Here is a 27047-nt window from a genome sequence, read left to right on the forward strand (position 1 = left end):
TTTAAATCTTTGCCTTTTTCCTTGTAAACCTTGGTCTTCAAGTTGGAAACAATGCGTTAAGATGTTTTGAGATTTGTACAAGTGTGTTTGAAAAGAGTGAAATAAATGGAAGTGCTGGTGAGCCTGCTCTCTGCCTGTTTATGGTAACTTAAGTGGTGACTGATGCTGAATAACACAAAAAAAAACAAAAAACACTGTGGATCAATGCGTCCAATGTGAGTTTGAAATCATGTTCTATTTAAGATTTAATGACATTTTCACAGAGTAGATTCCTGCATGTGTGGATGAATTTAAAGTGCTGAATCTCTGGACCACGAGGGGCATTAGTGTGATGTCAGACAGACACAGACCTCAATCTGACTTGAGGGCTTGCAGCACTGACTGTGGCACCCTGCTGATGTAGTACTCGTGGTTGCGTAGCGTCGCGAGAACGCCGGCAGAATTCATGTGCTTTACATTAGCATTATAGCGGTATGCATTGCCGTGCATGTCAGTCAGTTTACCTGCACAAGAGAAGGGATAGATGAAGGAGAAAAACTCTTAGACACTAAGACTGGTAAAATATGTTGTAAATTTTAAAGCTTAAATTTTAATTCCATTCCCTGCTGCTACAGAATTAAAGGTTTTTACCTCCAACAGCGTGCAGAATGGCCTCAGGAGCGCAGGTGTCCCACTTCTTGCAGCCTGGACTGGCGAAGACATAAGCAGAAGCCTTTCCTTCAACGAGCTGGATGATCTGCAGAGAGATGGATCCATAAACACTCTACACACATCAGCAGCCTCTGTTAAATATGTACTGGTGGTGTCATAGCTGTAAAACATCTCTTCCAGCCCACTTCAGCTGACTCCCCATTCACTTTGGGGTTAATGACAACACTAAGGTCAGTAGCTGCAGTAAACATTAACGTAGCCACAAGACAAAGGTCACTTCTGCGAGTTATTGGTCAGTGAGAAGCAAAATAAAACACAGTAAATTTCCCATTGAAGTGCTGGTTATTAAACAATACCATGTTATAAAAGACCCCTGTTTGGATGGCTTATGTGGTTTGTGTTAGTCTAACCTTTAACCCCATATTAAAGCTGGAGTAGGCAGTTTCATTTTGGCGTCTTTGTGGAAAAGGTCCCATGATGAACTTTGCGCATTTTGTAATTCAAGTGACCTGAGAGGAAACTAGGCTTCTGCACCGTCCTCTTGACTTTTGGCTTTAGGAAATCTAGGCCATGACCATGACCATGGCCATTTTCAGAGATGGAGAGACAATGTTGCTAATAGTTTAGCCTTCTACTAAGAAGAGCTAAAGGCTCATAGCTGCAGCTTCAAATTCACATTTATGTAGCTAATGTTAGCGACAGCCTCAAATCACAGTTGGTGTTTCTCAAAGTCAAGGATCCTTCCTTGATAGGAGGAGTCCTGAAATTCAGAGGGATTCTTGACATTGGAACAGTCCTTAGGTGGGTTTCGATGATGTAGCCGGCTGTTCGAGGATCCTTCCTTGACTTTGAGAAACACCCAGTGTGTACTTATTCTTGCTTCCCGCCGCTACAGACCACTTCACTGTGAAGAGAGCAGGCAGCAGCTCCGGAGGCAGATTCCCTGTCAACAGCTAGAGCAACAAATCCAGCCAGTGCAAACCCCAGGACAGCCTGACTCTCCGCTGGATCAGCAAACTTTCTGTTGCTGCTGATACACAGGTTAGACCCAGTGCTACCCCTTGTCACCAGCCTGCTGGGACACTGCACTGGGGGGTTTGAGCTGACTGGATTCGAGCTGCTACAGCCAGCGACTTAAGGACTGTCTCCAGAGCTGCTGCCCGCTTTCCTCCCGAGGAACCAGTCCACAGTGGCGGGAAGTGTGATGAAGGGACTGTGGAGGTGGCTCGCTAAGTCTTGTCTCATTTGTGGCCTGATAAACAGGAAGAGCGTGGGGCAAGGGGCTGAGGGAATGAGCTGTGTGCAACTATACAATGAAACAGGGTTAAATACAATGTATAGGAAACACCTGGCCACTGTATTAAACACGTGCATATGTCCGTGCTCGTCTAGTGGGAGGGGCTTAGGACAGAGAGGGGAGCGCTTTAATGCTGCTTTCATTGAGAGAAAAACAATGATGACACACAAATAGCTGTTTCTTAATCACCTAAAAGTGCCATTTTATACCATCACCACATCGATTCTGAGGAACTAAGATGCTGTGGCTACTAAAAACACTAATGACTTCAGATCAGGATCAGAAACATGACGAGGTTTGGTGCTGGATATGTTCCAGTTTACATCTTAACAACCTCAGCATGTTACTAACTCTAAATCCACCTCACCTTGTTTCCAGCTCCACCCACTTTTACAACTTCGTGAGGCTCCATGGCGTCTACACAGTCCGTTACCAGCTTGTTGCTATGGGAACGTGTGGTGGTGACGATGCGTTTGTCTCCTGGAACTTCCTGCAGCTGAAATCCAAAGGCGCCCAATCCCAGCATTCCCCACATGGTTCTTCCTAAAGTGGCTCCTGCTCCGAGCTGACGAGGAGAAACGTTTCAGTTAGATTGACAGCTGTTGGGACGTCGCAGCTACAAGATCGTACAGTTCAGTCTGTACCTGGTAGTTGTAGAAAGGCTGGTTGATGACACCTGCGATAGCTTTGCCTCCGTATGCGATACCAATGAGCACCGTCACATTATCCAGGAGCCCTTCAATCAGAACACAGCAGGTTTTTAGCTGGAGGCCACTTACAGCCATTAACTTTAATGCACCTTAATTTAAAAACAAATATTTGTAATATGGCCAGTTACATGTAGCTGTCATTGTGGAAATTACAGGCTGGACAGAAAGAAAAGGACAGGAAGTTATAGTGAAGCTTGCGTATTGGTGCAGAATAAGTAATAATATATGCTGCCATGGTAAATCTTTCTATCAGTTTCCATACAGAGAGCTGTGCTGTGAAGCTGAGAGGTGTCCGACCATTTGTTTGGTATCTGGGCCTCAGTGTGGTGGTGTAGACACCTCGACGCTGGGGTCAGCAGAGGGAAAGAGAAGAAGTGGGGATACACAGAGAAGTGAAAGAAAAAGGTAAAAGTGACAGTGAAGCTCTGAAAGCTGAGAGACAGAAAGCAACCTGACCAATGGTGCATAGAAAATATTTAACCAATTAAAGACTACCTGTTAAAGGGATAGTTCTGATAGTTCGGCAGGCTCCCAGTTTGGAGAAGCAGACAGAAGTACTGACACAAAAGCTTAGCAATGTACTGCTGTGGACAGGGGCAGCAGCAAAACATATTTTTGCCACCTAAAAAAAATCTATAACAGTTTGTGTATGCTATGTTTAGAATATTTTCACCGCTTTATCTTGCTGCAGATGCCCCGTTCTGAGGGGGAAGCCATTTACGGCTTCAGTTACACTTCTATGCTGTTTTGAGAGCTGCCAGACTCCATTGACAAAAACGCTAATTTTAGCTTGCTGAAGACAGGAGCTGCTGGTTAGGCTGCCTCCAGTAGTTTGTTTGTTTGTGTTATTGTGCGACCTTGGTGAATCCGAACTAAGACTTTTAAAAGTCAAAGTCACACAATAACACAAACTAACCAACCGATCGAGGCAGCGGTAGACCAGCAGCTCCTGTGTTCAGAGATGTTAAATGAGATGTTAAATTACTGTTTTTCTCAATGGAGTCTGGCTTTGAGGAGAGCGATATAACTGCTTCATTATCCCATTGGAAATGGCTGTCTGACAGCAAGGCAAAGCAGTAAAAATATTCTCCATATAGCACACACTTAAACTTAAAGTGATTTTTTTTTTTTGGTGGGATTTTTTTTTTTAGGTAGCTAAAATGGTTTTGTTGCTGCCCCCTCCACAGCATTTTATTGCTTAGCAATAGGTCAGTACTCCTGCCTGCTTCTCCAAACTGGGAGCGTGGCGACTGCCTTCTACTACATATAATACACTGCCTATGAGTAAGTACCTTATACAACCCCACTTCAAAATATCTGAACTATCCCTTTAATATTATATAATGAATAAAAAGCTGCCTTTAAAAGGTGTATTTCAGGAACAGACGTTTAAGTCAAAGGTTTATCTGCTTCTGTTAATCAGTGCTGATGGATGATATTTGAGGACAGACCGATCACACTTATCTGTCCAAATTCCAATAACTGGACTCAGTCTACCTGCCAATACAGAGAACTGATCAGATACCAGTGATCTGACTTTTGTACTGACTTTGATGAAGTAGCTGATTTTTAATGTGTTTCTGTCATGTCTGTCCAACACTCCATCTGCTTAATAAGGTCAGTGGGTCATCCCTTGTGAATCTTAACCTGTTACCATAGCAACAACACTTTACACGGTACATTATCGTGACACTCAGAGGCTCAACCTCATTCATTATGTCCTTACAATGGCACACCTTTTTTTGCGTGGTCACATAAACTGAATATGATTACTTCATTAGGAAAGTATATCATAACTTATGGTTACCAATAGCAGCTATTAATAAAGTAGCTTGAACTAATGCAGAAAATGTAATTCTGGTATTACACTTTTAGTCAGAACAATTATTATCTAATCAGTTATTAAAATGGCACGACACTTGCAAGGTAATCACTTAACTACTTTAAGAAATAGTAATGTGGTGATGCCTTTATTATCTAGTAACTTATTTTATTTTAGTTTTAGTAGTTTTAGTATGCTGCTGCTGCTGACTCTAAAAATAAAAGATTAGGTAAGGTTCAGGGTGCAGTGTCAGGCTGGTTGAAGTGACAACATGAGAATGTGGTGCATGTAGCTATTGCAATGTTCTGTAACGCCTTCAATACAAGCTGATGCAGTCACTTTGGTGCTAAATGTGTTTGTTTGGTGAGTTTCTGAACCACGACCTGGACAGTTCACACACATTTACACACACACACACATAGAGACAGCGTTTTTTTTAAAGAGGAGCCTACCTTCAGTGTATTCCTTTGTGCCATCGAGGGGATCGACCCACACAACTAGCTGAGATTCAGAGAGAAACACATATCAGAAGTACATTTATGTATTGATACAACTGTACTGCACCTCTGTATAACAAATATTATACATAGACAATACTACTTTATTCAACTCAACTTAATAACATATATAGTGGTTACCTCCTCCTCTTTCAGCCCGCTATACTCTGCTGGACATGTCTTCTGAAGGATTTCCTCTGAGTGGCCGCTCTCAATGAGATCTTCCTTTATTTCCTCAGCTGGAAGCTCCTAATAAACAACACAATCATTAAGTCTAATACTAGAATATTCTTGTATGGATGGGTGTGCATGGACCGCATTTTACCAGCACATTAAACAAAGAGTTTTATGTGTTCACCTCCTCTCCGATGATGGTGAGTTTGGGAAAACGTCTGGAAAGTGACGCACAAATGCTCTGCTGTGCCAGTCTGTCTGCCAGTGTCTGCAGATCGTTAGCTCCGGTCTGTGCAGGGATACATGGAGAGGTAATAAGCAAATGATAAACAATTTATTTCAGTCCAGTCCCTATATTATAAATTGGTCCCACCTTTTCCACAATGCCAAGCTCTCCACTGTGAAGCACCTTCCTCACAATGGCCCCGGCCTTCTCAGCCACAGCATAGGCTGAAGCCACCACTCTCATCACCACAGCAGGACCTGCAGACATTTCTGATACACAGAGCAAACACTGGTTAGTGGACACAATAAAAACCACGGCCAGTGCCTTTAATATACAGCCTCTTGAGTTAGTAACGTTAATGAAGTTGAGATCAGTCACCATAGACTGTGATTATAAACCTGAGGATATCTTGAAGAAATTAACTGCAGCACCTCCTGCAATCTGTCCTAAAACTCCAAAAATCTGTTAATATTTATCAAAAAATAGGAAATGAACTTTGAGATCTACTTTCATACTCAACGTCTGTGTATGATTTACATTTATATTTATATCACCTAGATCTGCTAGCTAATTAAGCAGAGGGGTAAACTGTCAGAAAAATCAGCACACTTCTGTCCTTCCGGCTATTAGCTAACATGCTACTGTTGATAGCTAGCTAAAACAGAGATGTTAACCCAAAAATATCATCAAATATTCAGTAGAAAGTCGTGGTGGAGATGTGAGTTTAATACTTACTGATGTTGACACAAAGAGGAAGGCACCAGACAGCTTTCACGGGTCCGATCAGTTTAATTTGGGAGATACCGGAAGTGCGAGTTCTTTCACCCAAAGAGTTGAAATGAATTGTCAAGATAGTTACCTGCCCACCCGGAAGACAAATAGTATGCTACCACTGGCAAGATAGCGTATCACTGCTGACTAATTATACGCTTATATAACAGTAATAAAAAAATAACGGTTTGTCCGACATGTTAGTCCTAAACTTTATCTTTCACAGACATATATACATAAAGGCCGCATCGTGTGCCTGAGCGCGTCCTCGCCGGCCGCCATCTTGGATGGGTCTCGCTTCGCCTCCACAGTGCATTCACTTCTATTGAGGAAGTAACTGTATGCACAAGTAAAATAGAATAACTCACTGAATTTTCAACGGATTTTCACGCGGTTTGGTTTGTTACAAACGGCACACATGTAGTTATGATACAGGATGCTTTCGTACATTAAAAATGCGGGATTTCATGCTTTAATACTTCCTGCAGATAGCACTGTGGAGGCGAAGCGAGACCCATCCAAGATGGCGGCCGGCGAGGACGTCGGCTCCGATAGGCAGCGGCAGTCAATGCGGCGTCTATGTATATATGTCTATGTTATCTTTGACGGAGCTAACGGCTAATGCGGAAGTAGCAAATACGGAAGTAGAAGGCAGGGAAGCCTCTCACTTTGTCGATGAAAGTTATTCTCTCTGTGCTAAAAGTTTTATTATGGGTCCAAGTCTCCGCCGATTTTCTTTAGAAGTAAAAAGACATAATCTTGCTTTACATTTTTTCTAAAAAGATTTCTTTTTAAGCTCAACACATTACTTTTATCAATAAAGTTCCATTGTGAGTCTTGCATGAACATTTCTTGAATGTTGAAACGAGCATGACTTTATTATATAAATATATTTTAAAAAATTAGATGGTTGTACGCCTCCGCAAACCCATCAAGTTGCACTTACAGTTTACATCCTCATCCATTAAAACATGGATGCTTCACACGTTCCCACCTCAGTAACACAGAAGATCTATACAATCAATACATTTTCACGGTGGGCACTCAAGATTAGTGTCACCAGTTCAGTTTCTGAACATGTCTTCTCTTCTGTTCCTGAGTTATGACATGGAGTAATGGTCAGGAAAGTGCTTTTGCAGGACATTACGATGTCACAGTGGAACTGGCCTTTGACCTTCTGGAAATAAAATATCATCACCTCATCTTTTTATCTGATTAGTGATTTGTGATAAAGTTTGCCATAGTTAGCTTGTGAATTCTTGAGTTATGGCCAAAAGCATGTTTCTGAATGTCACAGTGACCTTTGACCAACAAACTGTAATCAATACATGTGAGTCCAAGTGGACATTTGTGCCAAATTTGAATAGATTTTCTCAGGGTGTTCTTGAGATATCACGATAGTGAGAATGAGACGGATGATATAACAGTGATCTTGACCTTTGACCTATGGCCACCAAAACTGAATCATATCATTGTTAAGTCCCCCCCCCAAGCTGCCAAAATCTACCAAAATGTGTGATGCATTACCCTCAGTGTGTTTGTAATTTGTGATACCGAGGCCTAGAGACAAAATACAAAACTGCTTGTTGCATGAGAGTTCTTTATTAAACTTGGAAAACTGTTTAGTTCAAGTAAACAACATTTTTCTCATATGAATTAAAGGCAGTTTGTCCCTTATGCTTTTAGTATATCTGACTCAGGCTGAGCTGTTGTTTCTCCCCAGTTCACTCCTAAATACCATTCCAACATTTTCCAGTGCACCCTTGCTAATTACTAGAGGAGATTGAAGTAAAAGTTTTAAATAAGAGACAGATTTTGAGGAAAAGGTCACCCATTATATTGTGTACTACGTAACAAATATTTACTGAAACCATTATTGTACGTCCCTGTATTTTCCTGAATATAATTAACATTTTTCAAAGGACAACAGGGTGTTGATATTTAATATAAGTGTGCAAATCACAGTTGCTTCATCTGTTAGCCAGAGGTCTGTAACCCATCTCTCCCTCCAGCTGCTCTGCAGTGAGAGAGCCCAGCAGAGGCTGACAGTCCGGGTTGAAGACAGAATAAGCGCTCAGTTCTCCAGGCTCGCGAGCAGCAGGGCTACGGAGTCCCTCATAGAGCCAGTAGAAGAGCGAGATGACGAAGAAAGGCAGCCCGAACTCCAGTTCGACAAACAGACCGAGCAGCACCAGCCACAGCAGCAGTTTGAGCAAAATAACGTTTGAGAGGACAATTTGTCTCGAGGCCAGCCATCTTCCCAGAGCGCTGTCCAGCAGCCAGTCACTGCGGTCCTGCACAGAAGCAACAACAGGAGGGTTAAAGTGGGTCTGGGCACAAAACAGGCCATGTGACAGGAGACTGTAGGCGTTTTGTTCCATTTAATTTACATGACATTTTAAATAACACCTATTATAAACCAACTAGTATATAGAAGTATTTACACAACACTCTCAAGAAGCACTGCATCAGACTCTGACTGGTCTATATGCAGCAAAATCTTGAAGTTTAAAAAAAGCCTTGGTTTTTCACTCTTATTGTGCATGCTGGTTAGTTTGTGTAAATGTAAAAGTGTAAAAGATGAGATATGTAGAATAAAGAGATTTTGATCAAATATAACTGTTTTAAGCTCAAATTTGTTCATCTTATTTTTCATGTTCGTCCACATATATTTAAGGACCGTTGGAAAATCCAATGATGATTGCTGTTTTTACAGTCTCTGGCTATAATTAATAGTGTAATTTTACTGTTTTTAAAAAGAAAACATGCCTTTCAAACCCGGCATGTTGTCTTTAAAAATCAGTGGTAAAATTAAAACAAAATACAGCCAGTTAAAATGGAATGCTCCTCCCCTCAGACAAAATAAAAAAACATGATGCTAACTCCCTCCCCAGTGCTTAAAAAAATATGACATGCATCCCCCTTTTCCACCCCTTCCACTAAGTTACGAACATTCCCTAATGACAGGACTAAAAGCTGAAACATTATCCAGCTGATGTCTCACCTTCCTCTGGGGGCTCTGAGTTGTAGCTGTGGTATTTTCCGTCTCTTCTGTTTGCAGACTGTCAGTAGTTGATGTTGTGTGAGTCTGAGCATCTGTGTCCGCCTCTGCCTGTGCTCTGCACGGCGGATCAGCACTCTTCTTCACGGTGCTTTCAGCCTGTCGTCTGGCTCTGAACTCTGCCAGCTTCTGCTCCATTAGTTTACACTGACGTTATCAGGTGTACGTGGCAAAACAGCTGCTACTGCGACAGCATCCAAAACCTCTTAATATCAAATTTGCTTCTAAATATCTTAACACGCTGTCACATACAATACCGCTGACTGTCATTCATTTAAACTTCCACTTTAACGACATCTTGGAGAGATTTCATCGTGCTAACAGCTCAGCGAGGTGTTTGTTTACCATTTACTTCCGCGTCTGTCCGAAAGACGGAAGTTGTGTCGCAAAACGTTTTGAAGTGTCGTAAAAACTGTCGGTTTGTTTCCTCTTGGCAAATTTTCACAGGTCTGCGACTAGCTAGGTCGTTTTCACCAGCGGTGAGTTCACAAAGCTCTGCATTTTAATATTCAATGGTTAAACCTGTCGTTAATGTGTGTGTTTTAACTGCTGTTGCTGTTGGTAACCGTATGCTAAGCTAACGTTAGCTGAAGCTACAGTTAAAGCTGTCGACAGAGAGAAAAGTAAACGGTCGATGTTTCAGACACTGGACCAACATTCAGCTCATAAACACAACCACACTGATCTTTATGATTCACGTGACTGACTTATTTAACTTTACAGTAACTAATTTTAATCAGACTTAAACGATAGAGATCTTCATCTTACGGCAGCTGGATGGAGGTTTACGTCATGCATTCAAGTTTAGCACCATTGAGCCAACACCTACCATAAATCAGCTACAGCAAAGTATATAGATCTAACGTTACATATAGATAAGCTAATATTTATTTGTATACTGTTAAATATAATTATTTATTTATATCAGGGTTATTTGTATCATCTCTCTTAATCTCGTATATAAAACAACGAAGTAGGGCTGCTAGCAATCATTTTATTACTGATCACAAAGTATAAAATGATGAAAATGCTCATTAATATTTATCAGAGCCTGAGATGACATCTTCAGATTGTTTGCTTTGCATGACCAACCGTTCAAAACACAAATACCCAAATATATGGAGGCTACAATGATTAAAAGAGAAAAGCAGACCATCATCACAGAAGAGCACTAAAAATGACTGAAATAATTAATCCAATATGAAAATATTTGCAGACTGATTTTATGTCAGTTGATTAATTTCCATTTAATTTTATTCTGCTCTATCTATAACTGAGATTATACAATCAAAACAACACATTTAATGACTGAAAAGGAGCAGGAAGAATATATATTTAAAAAAAAACGTATTTTACCTTCCCCCTTGTCTAAAAACAGAAATAAACAAAATAAATAGATTATTTGTCAGTTACAGCAACTTTACAATCAGTGCTTACTTCAGAAAGGAAAAAAATAACGGAGAATGGAGAGCCACACTCAGTAAATCACCTTCAACAAGGAGACAGTTCATACCTGCCAACTTCATTTAGTCAAATTGTTCTTTCTGTTGTATATTTTCTTGAACTGAAAAATATTTATACAATGCTGTAGAAAATTCCATGTGATGCCAAACACTGAAGCACACATCTGCTTCAGTGTAGTCTGTGCAAACTGGTGCTTAATTCATCAGTTAGGACTTGGTGTTACAATCCCTGGAGTTGCAGCACGTTCAACAGTCTGCATTTTTCCTCTGGGAAGGAGAAAAACAAGTATCAAGCCTCTTGCCTCCCAATTCAAGCCTGCTACATGAAGCCAGGGACTGGGAAATGTGCACTGACCTGGGCCAGCATCTCATAGTTCCACCAGAGATAGCAGCAGCCAACTCACGACCAGACCTGGTCCTCTGGTCAAAGTCCCGTCAGCGTGCTTTCCTCATAGAACTAACTGTCCCTTGGGAGGATGCCATGGAGGAGGTGTTTGAACGTAACAGACTGCGCTATGCTGACCTCATAATGGAAGCGGTGACTAGACGCTGGAAAGCTGAGGTGCGGCCCAGAGCAAAGTGGTCAAGGATCTGTCCAACACAGCTGAGAGGTGCAGTCACTAGCTATGGCTGAAGAGAAAGGATCCCCTCTGGGCTCCTGGGTGACCACGGAGGAGCCAACCCTCTGACACACACCCAGGCCTCATCAGCCTGTTGTGGGCCTCCCCCAACGGAGGATGTCTTGTGGTAAAAGCCAAAACACCTGATGATGTTGAGGTGCAGAACTGATGATGTGTCGGGGGGTGGCTGAAACTCCAGTGATTGTAACACCAATTTCTAACTGATGAATCTGTGCAAACTGGTGCTTAAAGTGAAATGTCATTCTATGATCCTCATCCTCTGAAATAAAAACAACTTTTCTAAATGTTCTGGTAATACTCATACTCATACATAACTAACAGACTAATCGATTGATCAACTAATCATTTCAATTACAACCAACGTTACTTCATTTTTGTTTAAGCAACCCAGCAGATATCAAGTATTAAATTTTGTCTAAAACAGTAAAACCATCCTTTTAAACCATCTATTCATACATACTTTACATCATGTTTTCTCTTTTCTCTGCAGACATGGCCTCAGCTCCAGCACAGCAGCCCACCCTCACTGTTGAGCAGACCAGAGGTGAGAACACCTTTTCTACCTCTTCTGGTCTTTCATTAGGAGCCTCACATCATTTTTGCTGAGTAAATATAGGACAAGCACTTCCAGCATGTTAAACCGTCTTAATGTAATTTAATGTAATCTACTTGCTGTGCAGATATACGTGTATACATGCTGCAGAAGCAGAGCAACCACTGATGTTTTACGTCTTCCACAGTGGTGCTGAGTGAGGTGATCCAGGCCTTCTCGGTACCAGAAAACGCTGCGAGGATGGAGGAGGCTCGAGAAAGTGCCTGCAACGACATGGGCAAGATGCTGCAGCTTGTGCTCCCCGTGGCCACCCAGATTCAACAGGAGGTTATCAAAGCTTACGGCTTCAACAATGAAGGAGAGGGTGAGCACGAGGCACCTTAAGTTCTCTGACTACGTGCTGATGTGTCAGGTAGAAGGGAGCTTTTAGCAGAAATACATACAAATAGAAGGAATATTTCACCACAGGATTGAACCTCTGGCAGCTCTTCAGACCACAGTTCATCATGGTATTCACTAGAGCCCAGATTGATATAACATTAATGACATGATTTGAAACTTAATATTGTATGAGATTTGGTCATCATAATATATGTTAATTCTTTATTTGTCTTAAATGTTGCGGTGCAGTTAAATAACAAAATTTTACAAGCTTACCTACTCAAGCTGAGAGAAATAAACATATTACTTTCAATTTTTCTCTGAATATTTTGTGTATGAAAATCACCTAAAAGTCACAAATGTCTACCCCACACTACTCACATTATATAAATATTTATGTAGATATTAAGGTACTGTACTCACGTAGATCATTTGTTCCTCCTGGTACATTTTATCACACTGATCTCGGCTCTGCTTCACTTCCAGGTGTCCTAAAATTTGCCAGACTGGTGAAGATGTATGAAACCCAGGACCCTGAAATTGCAGCCATGTCGGTTAAACTGAAGTCTCTCCTCCTGCCGCCGCTGTCAACACCACCTATAGGAGGCGCCATTCCAGCTTCATAGGACTTCTTCACATTCATCGGTCACCTGCGAGGTTACTTTGATCAAACACTTTGGATCAACATGAACACACCGTTATTCCATGCTCTTGTCTATCATCTGCTTTTCTTGAGAAATTATGTAAAATTTATACTTTCAAACTTGACACATTACTACGTTCCACCAACGATGAAAGTCGTACTTTATCTTCATCACGGTTTAATTTAAAACATTCTTGCAAAACGTGTTAAATTATTGCGTTTTAAACGTTTCAGTATTTATTTGTTGCATGTTACATTATGACCACTTTCTTATGACGTTAACATTTCCTTTAATGCCATCTCTTTTTTGTATAATTTTAATACCATTTTTATATGCTGTCAGATGTATCAAATGTCATTGTTATATATTAAAATGTTTTCTGTGAATCTGTGTGTGTGGTGTTAATAGAGAAGATGTTTTTGGGGCAGTTTCCATATACATAACTTTATTATTGCGATAAGGCTTTGGCAACAACATCTTCATATGTTTACCATGTTTTTAAAAATACTGAAGCGCACACATTTACATGTATACATATCCTCAAAGGCATTTTTTTCTTCGACAGATACTGTAGTGTTTATAGATCACCATTCCAGTATATAAAATCTGGGTTCATGTCTGCCCCCATCCTCTGTTTGTGGCTTTTAGGTTTGGGTGCATGCAGACATGATAACACTGTGTAACGGCAGGAGAGCTCCATGATAAAAAATAATTTAAGTGCCCAAATTCTGAAACCATCCTTTTAAAAATATAACGCAAGTTAACAATCATAAAGTGCTCATATTTTTAAAAAAGACAAACAGTGCAAAACCAGTGCACCCAGTAACAAATGTGAACGTAAAGTCGTGTAGTGGTTTAAAATCTGTTTTCAGTGTATTGTGCATCATCACCCAGCAGCTGTTTGGATCTGAATAGATAGTACATACAAAGTAAAAACAGTCCAAGGTTCAGTTTCTTCCATCCGACTTGTTTCTGTGCAAAGGACATCGTATTGATAAATAAAATAACGTCACAAAGTCTAATATTGCTGACACACTTTAAATCCCGTCTGCAGAGTTCAGTGTGAGTAGAGCTCCCTCTGGTGGTGTTTCAGTCCCACAGTCACAATGATGGAAAAGGACCAGGCAAGAGAGACGAGAGAAACAACTTCACATCTCAAAGTGACGGAAAATGCTCTCGACGTAACCCAGGACCCTCTGCCAGTCCGGCCCGTCTGCCTTCAGCATCTCCTCCACCGTCTGTCACACAGTCAGCATGAGATCATAAGACCACTGGACACAGCTGGTTACAGTTGCACAGTTTGTAACTTTCCACATGTTTACCAAAAGCACCAGAAGTGTAATATGTCTCACCAGTGTGGCTGTGATCCCAACACTCTCTCCTGTCTTAAAAGCGAGGTCCAGATTTTCCTTCTGTAAAAACATTTGAGTCAGAAGCAGCTTTTAAATGTTCAGGTTCACATTTTTACACACATGCCTCCCACCGAAAACATCCTGCACACTTGTACTCACTCTATTAACAATAGTTCGGTCCTCAGACCTTCATCGTTAGAGTGGAAACAGACACAGTTTTCCCTCCTAGCGTTTCCAAAAGGTATTATTGTGGGCACTGCTGTCGCTAAGACAACTAGACTGCTTTCTGTTTGCCTCAGAGCCTAGCAACAAGGGTCTCTTCCTTGAAAGAGTTTCCACAGTTACTTTGGTTGTTGCACCGTCCACCAATTCTGCTACAGGGGATATAACTGCAGAGAACTTACACTTAAGTGCCCCTTGAGCAAGGTATTGAACCCCAAACTGCTCAGGGCGCCATGCTATGAGGCAGCCCCCCCTTGCTCTGACATCCCTTCATACTTGACACGTGTCATGTGTATGGGTCCTTTTCGGATGTGTAAATCAAAGTAACTACAACTGACAATTAGTTTAATTATGATTTTCATTTTTTGTAAATACTACTTTCAGTCTGTCTGTCGGCTTGTTTGTATGTTCATGTCATGTTTTATTTATTTACTTATTTGACTTTTACACATTCGAAATGAGTATCAAATATCAATATGTGTGATCTTGGGCCTGTGTGTATATATAAATAAAACAGAGTCAAAAAATGAATTTCCTGGGGTGTCGGTAGGGTAGTGGATAGTGCCAGCGCCCCATATACAAAGGTGATTCATCGCCGCCGCAGCGGTCGCAGGTTCGACTCCGGCTTGCGACCCTTCCTGCATGTCATCCCCCAACTCTCTCTGTCTCCTCATTTCACCCTGTCTCTGTCCATTAAAGGCAAAAAGCCCTGAAAAAAAAATCTTTAAAAAATGAATTTCCCCTTGCAGGATTAATAAAGTATAAATTATTGTTATCATTATAGATAGTCTTTGGTAACTGGGGATAGCTACTGGTAGCTACCAGGGAAAACTTAAGTGCTATCCTCTTCCTGTTTTGGTTGCACAATGGTTGACACACTTCCTTTATGCAACAAAACGAGCCTTCATTTTCTCAGAAGATCGTACCTGGTGGCAGACAGCATTTCATGGTAAAAGTGAAGCTTATAGGGAACCAATCTAAACGCTGATGGTGTAATTTTTCTATAGCCATTATGTTGTGCAATCAACATTTACTTCATAAGTTAAAGCAAAAAAAGTCTAGTTCCACTTTAATAAAGTCAGTACAAGTGATTTTTGGTTCTTTTACAGTCAGAGTTTATGATCTGACACACCCTGAGTGACACTGTGGAGTATAGCTGGATAGCTAATTTTTTTCTCTCTCTGTAAAGATGTTTGACACTTGTGCTTGAGTCAAAAGTCTTTGTAAATAAAATAATTTAAACATAATCTGCTCATTACATGCGTTTCTTTTGTTTGAGAATCAGCAGTTTTACCTTGTCTGCTGGGTCGAGGGTGTCGTACAGGATGTGAGTGGGTAAATATGTGTGGTAAATGGCGCAGAACGCCAAGCCGTCCTCCCAGCTGCTGCTGAAGTTTGTGATCTCAATATTCTGCAGAAAAAAACATACACGGTGAAGACAAAATATAACTGGTGAAAAAGGTGTTTTTGTTGCTCACACTGAATTATTCTTAAATTTCACAGATTGTGACAAATTTGAAAACAGTTGCCAGAATAAATGTTGGCATTGAATGTTTCTGCAAACCTCAGATATGTTAAATTTATATGTTTCAAATGGAGGGGGTATGTTGAAACTGTACTTTTCTTTACGCTTGAATTTTATGTTGCGACAATGCTGTGGTTAATGTGTTGTGAAGTTAAGACAAAAAAACCCATAACAGTTAGGGTCAGAAAAAGACCGCGTTCTGGTCGCCACAAACACGTCTCACCCCATCTGCTATCCCCTCCTCCTCCTGATGACAAACTCAGCTCGTACACATGTAACCTGAACTACATCACTTTAGAAATGTTGCTATGATACATATGAAATGTACAAATGTTACACATCAGTGGTTTGCAGAAACGTACACTGCCAACAATGGTGACCACCTCCTCTCTGACCTTATAACCTTGGGTACGACCCTGGGACCAGCGCAGCAGGGAGTTTCTTCTGGAGCCGCCATGACGCCTCAGCAGAGCACTGAAACCATCCTGAGATCTGGGAAGGCAAAAACAGCTTTCACTACAGTTTTAAGAACAACTTGATTCTTTACATAGTAACAGAGTGTTTAAACACAGAACATAAGGGACAATAATAAAACTATACAGTGAAGAGTAAACCACATATAATGATGATGAGATTGTGGCTAGGTTTGAGTGTGATTTCATGGTCGATTTGAAAATGCTACTGCGACTCAGTCATGCTAAACATCTATCAGCCTCTCTGTCTTTTTACTGTCTGTTGAGATGTCAGTATCAACAAAGAAAAAGAGCCTAAGAGTCACTTACTTGATGGAATCTGAGCTTTGGTCCTCATCTTGTTTTCCTGCAAGACAAAAAACGCAGCCACACTCTTACAACTTACTTGAGCTGTCCAAAAGAACATTAAGGTGTTAAGTGCTGTCGGTTTTAAGCTCACCTGTGTAAAAGCTGGACCAGCTGTCCTGGCGCTGCAAAATCCGGTCCAGCCTCCTTCGTTTCGGCGGCTCTTCTTTCTGGAAAGGTTTAGGAGACTGATTCTACAAATGCCTAGAATTATTCCACAGTAATATAAGTGTTTCCTAACTCCCTAATCACTCAGATACTTTTCAAGTGCTGTACCTTACACAGCGGCAGTGTTGTGCTTGTGTTTTTTGAGGTGCCATTTTCCTTGGAGGAGTCAGATGGAAGCGGGAGACGAGAAAGACTCCTGCAAGACATTTATCTGAATGTTTTATAAAACTGTCTTTTGTTAACAGGGGTGTGTGTTGTCAGTGTTGATGTAGACTCACCATGATCTTTCAGACAGCATGACAATCCTCCTCGGATCCCTCCCGTCTTTCTTCTTCTCCAGGGCAGCCAAACTGCGCAGGTATCCCTCTGCCACTCCTTTCCCTTTCAGCTGCGTGCTCCCTGATCCATTCGCCTCCTCAGGATCATGATCTACAACTTGAGCATCCACCTCTTTATTTGTGTCACTCTCCTCCTCTTGTTTTTCAGCATTTCTAGCTTCTGTGTTGACTTTTTCCTCCACAACCTTTTGTGTATCCTCCCCCTGCCCCTCCTCAGAGTCTTGTCTCTCTGCCCGTTTAACACAGTCTGTCGTGTCTTTCACCCGGCACGCGTTCCTCAGAGCGTCCAGCTCGGCTTGCTCCTGCTGCTGCTGCAGGGTGAGTTCAGTCAGTTTGCAGCAGACATCTCTGTGCTCGGCCCTCAGACTCTCCAGCTCCCTGTCCGTTTCCTGCTGTCTGCTAAGGGCCTGGGCCAGCTGCTCCTCCACGGCCCTGTGGCTCTCTTGGAGCAAACCCAGAGCCTGGTCCGACTCCACCCGCAGCCTGTCGGCCACAGACACCGCAACTTGCAGGTCGCACTGGAACTGATGCCACTCCGACCTCTCCGTCTGTCGTGGAGGACAAAAGAAAGAGGACCAAATGGAGAATAAATACTGTATTCTAAATATAAAAGCTGCTTGTTCTGTAACATATGAATATTTGTATAAATTCTGTTCTCCAAGGCTATTTGAATACATATACTGAAGTGACGTTACATGACTAATAGTTTAAAGACAACAGCGCCAAAGAAAAAGTAAATTCAATTTAGAATTTAAGATTTTATTCATTATACAACAAAGTCTCTGTTGCACAACCAATAAATGTTTGTGAGGTTCAGGACATTTTTAGGGCCTCAGGGTGTCACAGGGCCTGTGACTCACCCTGAGTGTCTCCTTCAGTGTGTCCACCTCCTCCACCAGCTCATCTCTCTCTGTTATCAAGCGCCTGAGCAGCTCTGAAAAACAATTCAAACAAAATAAGCACACAAGGTTAAGTCAAAATAGATTTAGAAGCCTGATAGCTGCATTTAGGGCAAAATTGTGGACAAAGCGCAGAAAAAAACTCAAATACAGCAAGGTGAAACACCAAATGGACAAAGCTGGGTTTGGCTTACACTTTCACTCAATGGTGTTTACAAACAGCAGCCAAAAATTCCTGCATACAATACCTTTAACAAAACAGGAAGGACTAATAACATCCCTGTAAACCTTGAAGACTACATATTTTTTAGCTAAAAGCCTGGATTACCAAAGGAAGAATGGAGTTGGTAAGCAGGCATTTGTCAGGCAAAGATGCTATTGTTGAGTTGCTTGGGAAATGTTGGATCCAGTGTTTCTGGACCTGACCCACCCGGCCTCTGATGTTTTGATTTTGATCATTTTCTTAAATGTGTCTCATGCAAGCAAATACTACATCACTGAAGAACCTCTGCTCCTCCTTCTCTGTCCATTTACTTAATCCATATGCTGCGTTAATTCACTTGTGCAAGACTACCCCAAAAACATCCTTGTTGCACTTTTAAATCACAGTCACATGAATCTGAATTAATCCAAGGAATCACAGGGAGAGTTTTCAACAAGTTATCAATAGCCGTGTCTCAATTCAGGGGCTGCAGCCTTCAAAGGCTGCATTTGAAGACTGATTGTGTCACATCAGCGTGACCAAGGCCGTCCCATTTCAAAGGTTCCAAATGAAAGCCTGATTCAAAGGCCAAAAAATGGAGCCTTCTTTCCCAGCCTATCCCAAGATGCATTGCGCGCCAGTGACGATTATATATCAAGTTAACTAACAGTTGTTAACTAGCTAATGGTTAACTGTTGTTAACATAAGTATTAGCTAAAAGCACTCAGCTTAAACAATCTGAGACCGAGAACGGTCCTCCACCAGCCTGAAATATATCAAACGGCGATATCTCCGGCGGTGAATCATCTCCTCATGTATATAAATTAAAAATATATATATGTATATAACAATCTTTGGGTCCATGATTTAGGGCTAACTAACTTCGAGCTTACTCCTTCTTTCTTCAAGCACAGCTGGTTGCTAGGTAACAGGAATGCCAACGGGTTGGGGCGAGAACAACTGGTAATGCAACCAGGAAATCCAGACCAGACCGTCCCATTTCGGAGACCATTTGACTTGGCTGATGCGATCTTCAAAGGACGTGCAGCCCTTGAATTGAGACACAGCTAATAATCTCTAAGTAGGTGGGTAGAATTATTTTTCATACTTGTTCACATAGCGAGGAGGTTGTGATTCCTTGCTTTATAGTTAGATTTAAAGGAACTCTATATAATATTCAGAACATTAATATAACAGCAATCCACTTTTGCTATGTGAAGATATAGTGGAGAGATGGCGCCCTGAGCAGAGAATGAAGTCATGCTCCCTGTGTGTGTTGTAATCCGAGCTCTGTTATTGGTTGTTGTGGTAGACGGTCCAGCTGTGTGTGCATTTTAGTGCACGAGAGTCCCTATGGCTAGCTAATCATCGCTGCTCTGCACTGTGCTCATACGGTAGTTACCGCTGATATCTGGACTGTGTCGTTGTGTAAGCATGGCACCTACCCTCCATTTCCCCCCTGGTTAGCTCTGTCAGCACTGTTGCCATTGTTAGCACTGTTCATGCTGTTAGCCGCTAGCCACCTTAGCCGCCTCCTTGTTGAGAGCCGCGTGGAGACAACTTCTGAATCATAAAGGCACTCAATATTTTATGGAGGTTCTTTACATAAAAGGCAGAGCCACATTTTGCAGTTTTTCCTGATCTCTGACAGAGGTCAGTAACAGTTTAGTGTCTTAAAGAAAACAAAACAGTGAAGATGGACCTACCAACTGCTCCTGTGGTGACATCAGTGTTGGGTGACAGGCCCAGTGAGGCCCTGTAGTGCTCCATCAGACTGAGTAAAACCAGGGTCATCTCCTCTCCGGCTCTCTCCATTGCAGCCTGCGGCTCCAGTCCACTGTCCCGCTCCTGCCAGCTCTGCTCTGAAGGCGATCCTCTGGACGCAGGCAGGGACGCCGGGCTGACCGGGCTGCCCGCTGCCTTCCCGTGCCTCCCTGCTGCATCGCTCACTTTTGTCTCTGAGCTGACGCTGTCCACGCTTATCACAGCCCATTCTGAGGGAGCAGACAGTTTCTGTGTCCATTCTGCCAGTGGAGAGGTGGTGGAGGGGGTGGCGCTGCCGGCTGGTGACGGCGTCTGTGCCTTACTGGAGGAAGCTGCAGAGGATAAGGCCATGGCAGTCAGCTCTGCCTCTGAGGGTGTGGTGGGAGGCGTGTGGAAGAAATCTAAAGGAGAACCTAAGAGGGGGGAAAATAAATTGTAAAACAGATAAGGAGCAACAGAAAACAAACATCAGAGAGATAAAAGAGGAAAATATGACCGTCCTGAGCCGTAAAATGATCTAACGTAAGAAGAATGTGCTGAATGCAAAGCCCCCCTCTTCTGTTCCTCGATGCGGATGTAAGCACTGCTCCCTTATTTACTGTCCTGGGCTGACTGATGCAGCAAAAAGCCTCTGCTGCCAGTGTCCTGGCAGGAAAACACTCACACACTGTTCCCCCATGTGGCAAGATCCAGGAGAAGAGGCGTTTTTACCCTGATCTACTATCTCACAGCTGCTCTCACTGCCACCACCAGGAGATTACACCCATCATCAGCGCTGCCAGTACTCCGCATAAACCATTAACCTCTGAAAGACATTTTTCAGGGTGATCTCACTGATTTTTTTCAGCAGTTTGGCGTGGCTTCTGTACTCTGAAACATCAGCTGTCAGTGTTAGAGCTTTGTGCTTTCTGTAAGATGCTGATAATATGCTGTTTATGTTGTGCACCGTCTCTAAACAGATTTGGGCAGGCTACAGGGATCAACCACCTCCTTTGACTCAGATCTTTTCATGCTACCCCTCCTTGTCCTTGTGTTGTGCTGCAGGATTCTGCAGACTCATCATTTCCCTCGCAGCGGCACGATGTAGTCTGCACAGTTACAGCAGGGGAGCTATTCTCATCCTCTAGCCTGAGTCTACTTCCTGCATACTGACAGCCAAGAGAGGGAAACAAGCAGCAGCATTTCAAACAGCTGTAAGTGAGAATTAAACCGACCGAGCGGCAGACTGAGTGTCTTCAGTTAGCAAACACGACGTGTAAAGCTGCTCAGGGCAATTTCACACATTAGCCGAGCCAAATGACAGCTGGTCTGCGATGCTTTGAACCGAAGGATACTGACGGCATGAGAGACACTAAAAGATGTGATGCTGCTGGATCCAACTTTCAGTAAATCCTCTGAGATGCAGTTTGTGTTTCACTGCAAAAAATCTGATTCATCACTTCCCCTGTGCCAAGAGATGTTTCTGTGATCTTACAGTGCCTGACACAAGAATTTCATTTAAACAAATAGGGAACATCTACAGTGTCTATCAGTGGGAATGGGATGCTCACATCTGCTTTTACATTTACAAAGATATTAAAGAGTTTGGCTTTCTAACATCTGTATTGTGTTATTCCTGGTTCTGTGGCATCAGTGTTTATTGGGCAAACAAAAGGATATGATGAACGGTCTTTGGTAGGGATGGGATGATACAATTTTAGTGTGGATCGCAATAAAAACAGTAAGTTGATCATGGTGAATTTCCATTATCAAGATAATCGTGAATATCATGTCCAGTAGCACCCAAAGAGACTGCTGGGCAACCAATAATAAAAGAGACTGCGAAAAAAAGGCTGCATGAACACCAACCTCAAAAAACCCTGCAAAGATCTTAATCAATCATTGGCATACTTCATATTAAAAGATATGCTTTCAAATATTGTTTTGTTTTTCCAATAAAAAGCGATATGTCCCATCTGTGATGTGATAAAAACATGAGAGAAACATTTTTAGGCTTATTTTGATGGTAATCAGGATGATATCGTGAATCACAATTTCTTTGGCCAGGATAATCGTGATGTGAAATTTTCAACCTTGTTTGTGCTAAAGCCAGTAAAAGCTCATATTCCAACTGAAATAAACTGGTTCACACAGCAGCCCTCTGAAGTCGTCATTATTCTGTGTTCTGCATTTTCATTCTTTTTCAAGGCAGAAGAGTAACAAGTACAAATGTTTCAGCTGATTCCCACCTCAGTGTGAAGGCTCGTTCTACTCCTCAGCTTCACAAAAGAAAAAGCTTCAGAGGACATTTTTTTCTGTCTTAGAACCAGGAGGAGAACAGTCTAAAAATAGTCTGTGTTCAGTGTAATTACCATTGTCTGTTCAAGCATGTGTGAGAAATCTGGTCATGTGCAGTGCAGTAACTTAAAAACAGCAGTATTCTCAATCACCTGTACTTTGAAAAGTGTCTAAAAAAAATCAAATATAATTGAAATAAAACTAGCTATTGTTTGTGTTGTTTGCCTTTGTCCTCAGGTACCTGTAGTGCCATGACTTTCTCTGCCAGTCTGGTTACCCATGATCCAGCTGGGGTGGGTATCTGGACAGTCTACCCCAGTGTCCTTTGCTGCGTCCTCTGTTGTGTGAGGCTCACTGCCGTCTGGATGGGAGGGAATAAATATAAATGTTTCATGAGTATGACTCACTGCTGAACTCTTGATCAGCAGAATGAATGGAGTACGACATGTCAAAAAAAGCACTCAGCCCAAACATTTTCCCCTGACATGACAGTGGGGCCCTTTGAGATTATTGTTTCTTACAGAACAAACTACTACCAGTGGCCCTCTGCCTGCAGTTTTTGCTGCCCACCTCACATGAGCTGTCAGATTATTAAAATACCTACCCAGTAATTAAGAGCTGGCAGTTATACAGCTTTTACATACATTTGATATAAAGCAATGTTGTGCAACATAGAGCCACAGATGTGTTAAAATGATAGCATCACTTCTTATGACGTACACACAGGCTCCCCTGCAGTGTTGTGGAGTTGCATGTAACACATGGCCGACTTTCTGCGAAGAATCAACCAAACTCCATTAATAAATCCAGCGATTTAAGGTTGCCGTGGTTACTGAGAAGACAAACGCACAGTACACGCACTTAATAATCTTTGTAAGATTTTGTTGGCATCCCCAGAGAAATTCGGCATGCACGTGATTTCCTTTAAAGGACTTCATTTCAAAATAATTTGTGTTTTTACGCCTGAGTCACAGTGCTGACTACTGGCCTCCGCAGATCATTGTATAGAGTATTGTGTGGTAATAGGCTGCCATGAGAAGTAACTCTACAACCAAGAATATGATTAAATCAAGGTGTATCTTTGTGAATTGTTAGCCGAATTAACGAGTCCTCTCTATCAGTTTGGAAAATTGTTGAAAATCTGCTGTGCTACATAATCCTGCCTCCAAGGAGCCACGCAACATTAAACTGTCCGGTTGGTGAATGAAGTTTGGAGTCAGATTTTTTCCCATTACGAACAATCCGTATCGGGGCGTGCGATTTTATTTTATGAAAGTACTCTGTCTGTGACATACGTTGCATCCAAGCAGCGACACTGCGCACACCTTCACCCTCCAGTTTCATTCATCCTACCTGCTCAGCCTGCCAGCTGGACGTCTTCCAGTTCGGTCCCCAGCTGTCCGTCCGGCGGGGTCCTTCTCCGCCTATCTCGACCTCCCTGTCGGCGCTCTCTGCGTCCCGTCTCCCAAATTCACTGGAGGTCAGTGTGCGTGTTAACAATCATGTTCCCCCTACATCCCATAGTCACCACACAGCTACACAGAGGCGGCCACCATCTATAACTTGGGTCCGATCCCCAATAATATCCAACTCCGTTTCTCCTTTAATTCCAATGCGACAAAAAGAGAAGGAGGCAGAAACAAACCGGTTGCGCAGCAGCTGCACATTGGATCCACGGTATCAGTGTTGATAATGGCATCATAACAACAACGCGTGGAGATGTTTTCACACACTGTAACGATTCAAACATTAAATTATGTCAATCATATTTAATAAAATATGCTGCTGAATAAAAGGGGAGCGGTGGCAAAGCGGCGCGAGGAAGCAGTCACACCTGCTGCAGACTAATTACCTCTAAGTACAGGTGTGGTGGCACGCAGGTAAACAGGTTACAGCTTCACACGGTCTGTAGGTGTGTTGGCAGCTGTCAGAGCTCACACGATGTGAAAGGAAAACAGCTTAAGTATTTTTTACATGATACATAAATAGACATAACTCTGGTAATTATCCAGGTGAGCAGATCCAAAAGGTCTGAACTGGTATTTCAGTCTTTACTGAAGAGGCTCCAGTGGGTCCACATCTATCATCCTGGTCCATACTGGTCTCTGACTGCACTGATACTGAATGCAAAGTCACTGTATTATTATATATGGAGTGGAAATAAGACAACTGTGCTGATAATGCTTTGATTATTTGTGTCCTCAAAGGCTGCAGAGCATCACTAAGAGACAGAAATCATCACTGTTTTCTAATTTTGCACAACTGGTATCACTTTATAAAGTCAATATCATCATTAATGTTTATAAGGATGTTAAATGGAAACAGATTCAGCTGCTGAATTAAACAAATCAGTGCTGTTCTTTGTTTTGATCATAAAAAGTGTCTACGTCCTGTAAGATTCTAAAGCCAAACCCTGTTCTCTTTTCCTAAACCTAACCACGTGCTTTTGTTACCTAAATCCAACCATGTGTGTTTGTTGAGGGGAAAAAAAGGTCAATTTGCAGTGTTGTACTGACGTAGTGCGTTTATTTTGAAAGGGACTGTATGCGAACCTTAAATTTCCTGTGAAAACGGAGGTGTATTTTGAAAGAAGACAATGCATGTAACAGGCAGGACTTGACACGGTGTCCCAGAACATCAACAACTAACACCCTGCATGTCATATGTGGACATGGAAAGTCCATGACCAAACGTCAATATGCGACGAGGTTGGAGTGAGAATGTGCTGGGTGCTTAGACTGCCAAAAGGGGTACGTTCAAAAAAACTCAACCTCGACCTTATTGTAAGCAGGTTCCTGTTGTAATGATGCCAAATTTTAAAACAATCAAAACACACAATAGAGACAAAGGCTTCGGTGTGAATCAGCTGTATAAATAGTTGAGTACAGTCACAATTACGAGGCATGTATCCACATTACGGCTGTAACCTGGTGCTGGGCTACACGGATGAGACTGACAGGACACCAGTCAAAAGGCACTAATGTGAAGAAAACAAGTGAAATATATATAGAAAACTATTTCTCAAGCCATATTTTCCTTTTTTGTCTTTTGGTTTATTTTCTTAGCAGAGGTTGAAGACAGCACAGTCGTGTTAGCAAAACTGCTGGATGAGTCATCAGATGAAAAAGAGTCAGTAAGTATGCTGCATGTTGCCAAGGAAGCAGGAAAACATCAGATGAGGCCTTGGTTACGTCAAGCTGAATCAAATACAAATTAAATCGATGCAGTGAAAATGACTTTATCTAGGACTATATGCAGTGGTGGAAGAAGAACTCAGATTTTTCACTTAAAGTACTTAAATTTTTCACTTAAAGTAGTAATACATATACTGAAACTACTTAAGTAAAGGCACTCATTGTACAGAATGAACGATCACAGAATAATGTGTAAGCATTGCTTTAACATTGTAGCTGGTGATGGTGGAGCTGATTTCAATTGCTTTAAATACTGCTGGGCGGCTTAATCTATAAAAATACATCATAAATTATTAGTTGGGTTTGTATAAATAATCGAAATTGCAAGGCAACCAACACTTTAAAATAAATATAGGGAACCAGATAGGAAAAGAACTGGGTGAGGAAATCCCAGAAGGGAACATTTCACCTGAACACGACACAATCACAGGAGTGGAGAGAGATTATTTGGAAGAACCAGATTGGGTATTTTATCACACCTAGTATTAAAGGTAAACAAACAAAGATTCAGCAACCATGCTGGAGATTATGTAGCCAGATGGAACCAAACCACACACATTTTGTGGAGCTGCATGAAAATACAGTCTTTCTGGGATGGTTTACATTCTGTTCTTTGTGAGGTCTTGTACTGCACTTGGGACATATGGTGGTTTGGTAGGTTATTTGACTCAGACTTGACCAGTTTTTACCTTTACATGACACATGCTACTGGAGTTCTGGGTTCAATATTCATTGCTTGAGGACTTCAGAGAGGAAATACAGCTAATATGGCTGAACAAAAAACTGGAAATGTTATGATGGACTAGATGGGATCTTTTTCTATGTGAGAATGTACTGTATTCTGTGGACAAATCAATAAAAATGATGAGTGAAAAAGAAAACAAATATAGTGGAGTACAATGTACAACAGTGGCTTCCATTATGTAGTGGGGTAAAATTCTAACTTAGTTATGTATGTGTTTGTTAGACAAAAAATAAACAGATAGTCTGGGCTGTTTCAGCACCATGGACAGAGCACAGTGAAGACCACTGTTTCTGGCGCCCTCCAGTGACCAAAATCAGTCCTGACAGGTATAATGAAACTCACAGTGACATCAAAAATTATTGTTAAGTCTGTTTCAAGATCAAGAAAAGAAGATTAGTTCATACAAAAGTGGTAAAGTGAGCTAAGAGGTATGACATCATGTGATATATATGTTGAAACTGAACAACCAAAATAACAGACAGGCTGTTCGTAATTTTAGATTAAATAACACCAGAATACCTTAAGTTAAAGGGCTGGATAGAAACCAGAGGATCTGCAACCTCCGTGATGATAATCATGTGGGAGATGAGTATCACATTTTGTTTCATTGTCAGAATGTATGCTTAGTGACTTAAAGAGAAAGGTATTTGCC

The 27047-nt window shown here is 41.8% G+C and overlaps 4 protein-coding genes across 6 annotated transcripts; 1 reads left to right on the forward strand and 3 right to left on the reverse strand.

Annotated features, from left to right (window-relative positions):
* Positions 1-208: 208 nt before the first annotated feature.
* Positions 209-6244, reverse strand: bpnt1 (bisphosphate nucleotidase 1). 3 transcript variants are annotated; one of them, XM_050058241.1, is made up of 10 exons: positions 6113-6244; positions 5525-5646; positions 5336-5440; positions 5119-5226; positions 4933-4981; positions 2921-3004; positions 2593-2684; positions 2316-2513; positions 631-736; positions 209-503 (listed from the first exon to the last, which is right to left on the reverse strand). In XM_050058241.1, exons 2-10 carry the CDS (start codon positions 5642-5644, stop codon positions 352-354), a joined length of 1014 nt encoding a protein of 337 aa, XP_049914198.1. In that variant the 5' UTR covers positions 5645-5646; positions 6113-6244; the 3' UTR covers positions 209-351. The 3 variants fall into 3 exon arrangements, with proteins under 3 accessions (XP_049914198.1, XP_049914199.1, XP_049914200.1); XM_050058242.1 differs by lacking the exon at positions 6113-6244 and adding an exon at positions 5776-5986; XM_050058243.1 differs by lacking the exon at positions 2921-3004 and having other exon boundaries at positions 6113-6243.
* A 1487-nt stretch (positions 6245-7731) lies between these two features.
* Positions 7732-9347, reverse strand: saysd1 (SAYSVFN motif domain containing 1). Its single transcript, XM_050058248.1, has 2 exons — positions 9153-9347; positions 7732-8442 (listed from the first exon to the last, which is right to left on the reverse strand). Exons 1-2 carry the CDS (start codon positions 9345-9347, stop codon positions 8119-8121), a joined length of 519 nt encoding a protein of 172 aa, XP_049914205.1. The 3' UTR covers positions 7732-8118.
* Positions 9348-9611: 264 nt separating this feature from the next.
* On the forward strand, positions 9612-13277 carry grcc10 (gene rich cluster, C10 gene). The gene is made up of 4 exons (XM_050058250.1): positions 9612-9688; positions 11804-11857; positions 12054-12230; positions 12734-13277. Exons 2-4 carry the CDS (start codon positions 11806-11808, stop codon positions 12871-12873), a joined length of 369 nt encoding a protein of 122 aa, XP_049914207.1. The 5' UTR covers positions 9612-9688; positions 11804-11805; the 3' UTR covers positions 12874-13277.
* Positions 13278-13381: 104 nt separating this feature from the next.
* Positions 13382-24052, reverse strand: LOC126399198 (cytospin-A-like). Its single transcript, XM_050059040.1, has 12 exons — positions 23810-24052; positions 22698-22817; positions 20122-20592; positions 18175-18248; positions 17255-17862; positions 17085-17172; positions 16903-16978; positions 16773-16809; positions 16386-16482; positions 15760-15876; positions 14244-14303; positions 13382-14129 (listed from the first exon to the last, which is right to left on the reverse strand). The coding sequence occupies exons 2-12, from the start codon at positions 22735-22737 to the stop codon at positions 14040-14042; spliced, it is 1758 nt and encodes a 585-aa protein (XP_049914997.1). The 5' UTR covers positions 22738-22817; positions 23810-24052; the 3' UTR covers positions 13382-14039.
* Between the last annotated feature and the right edge of the window lie 2995 nt (positions 24053-27047).

The sequence above is a fragment of the Epinephelus moara genome, chromosome 12 (genome assembly GCF_006386435.1).
Source record: "Epinephelus moara isolate mb chromosome 12, YSFRI_EMoa_1.0, whole genome shotgun sequence".
Classification (NCBI taxonomy): Eukaryota; Metazoa; Chordata; class Actinopteri; order Perciformes; family Serranidae; genus Epinephelus; species Epinephelus moara.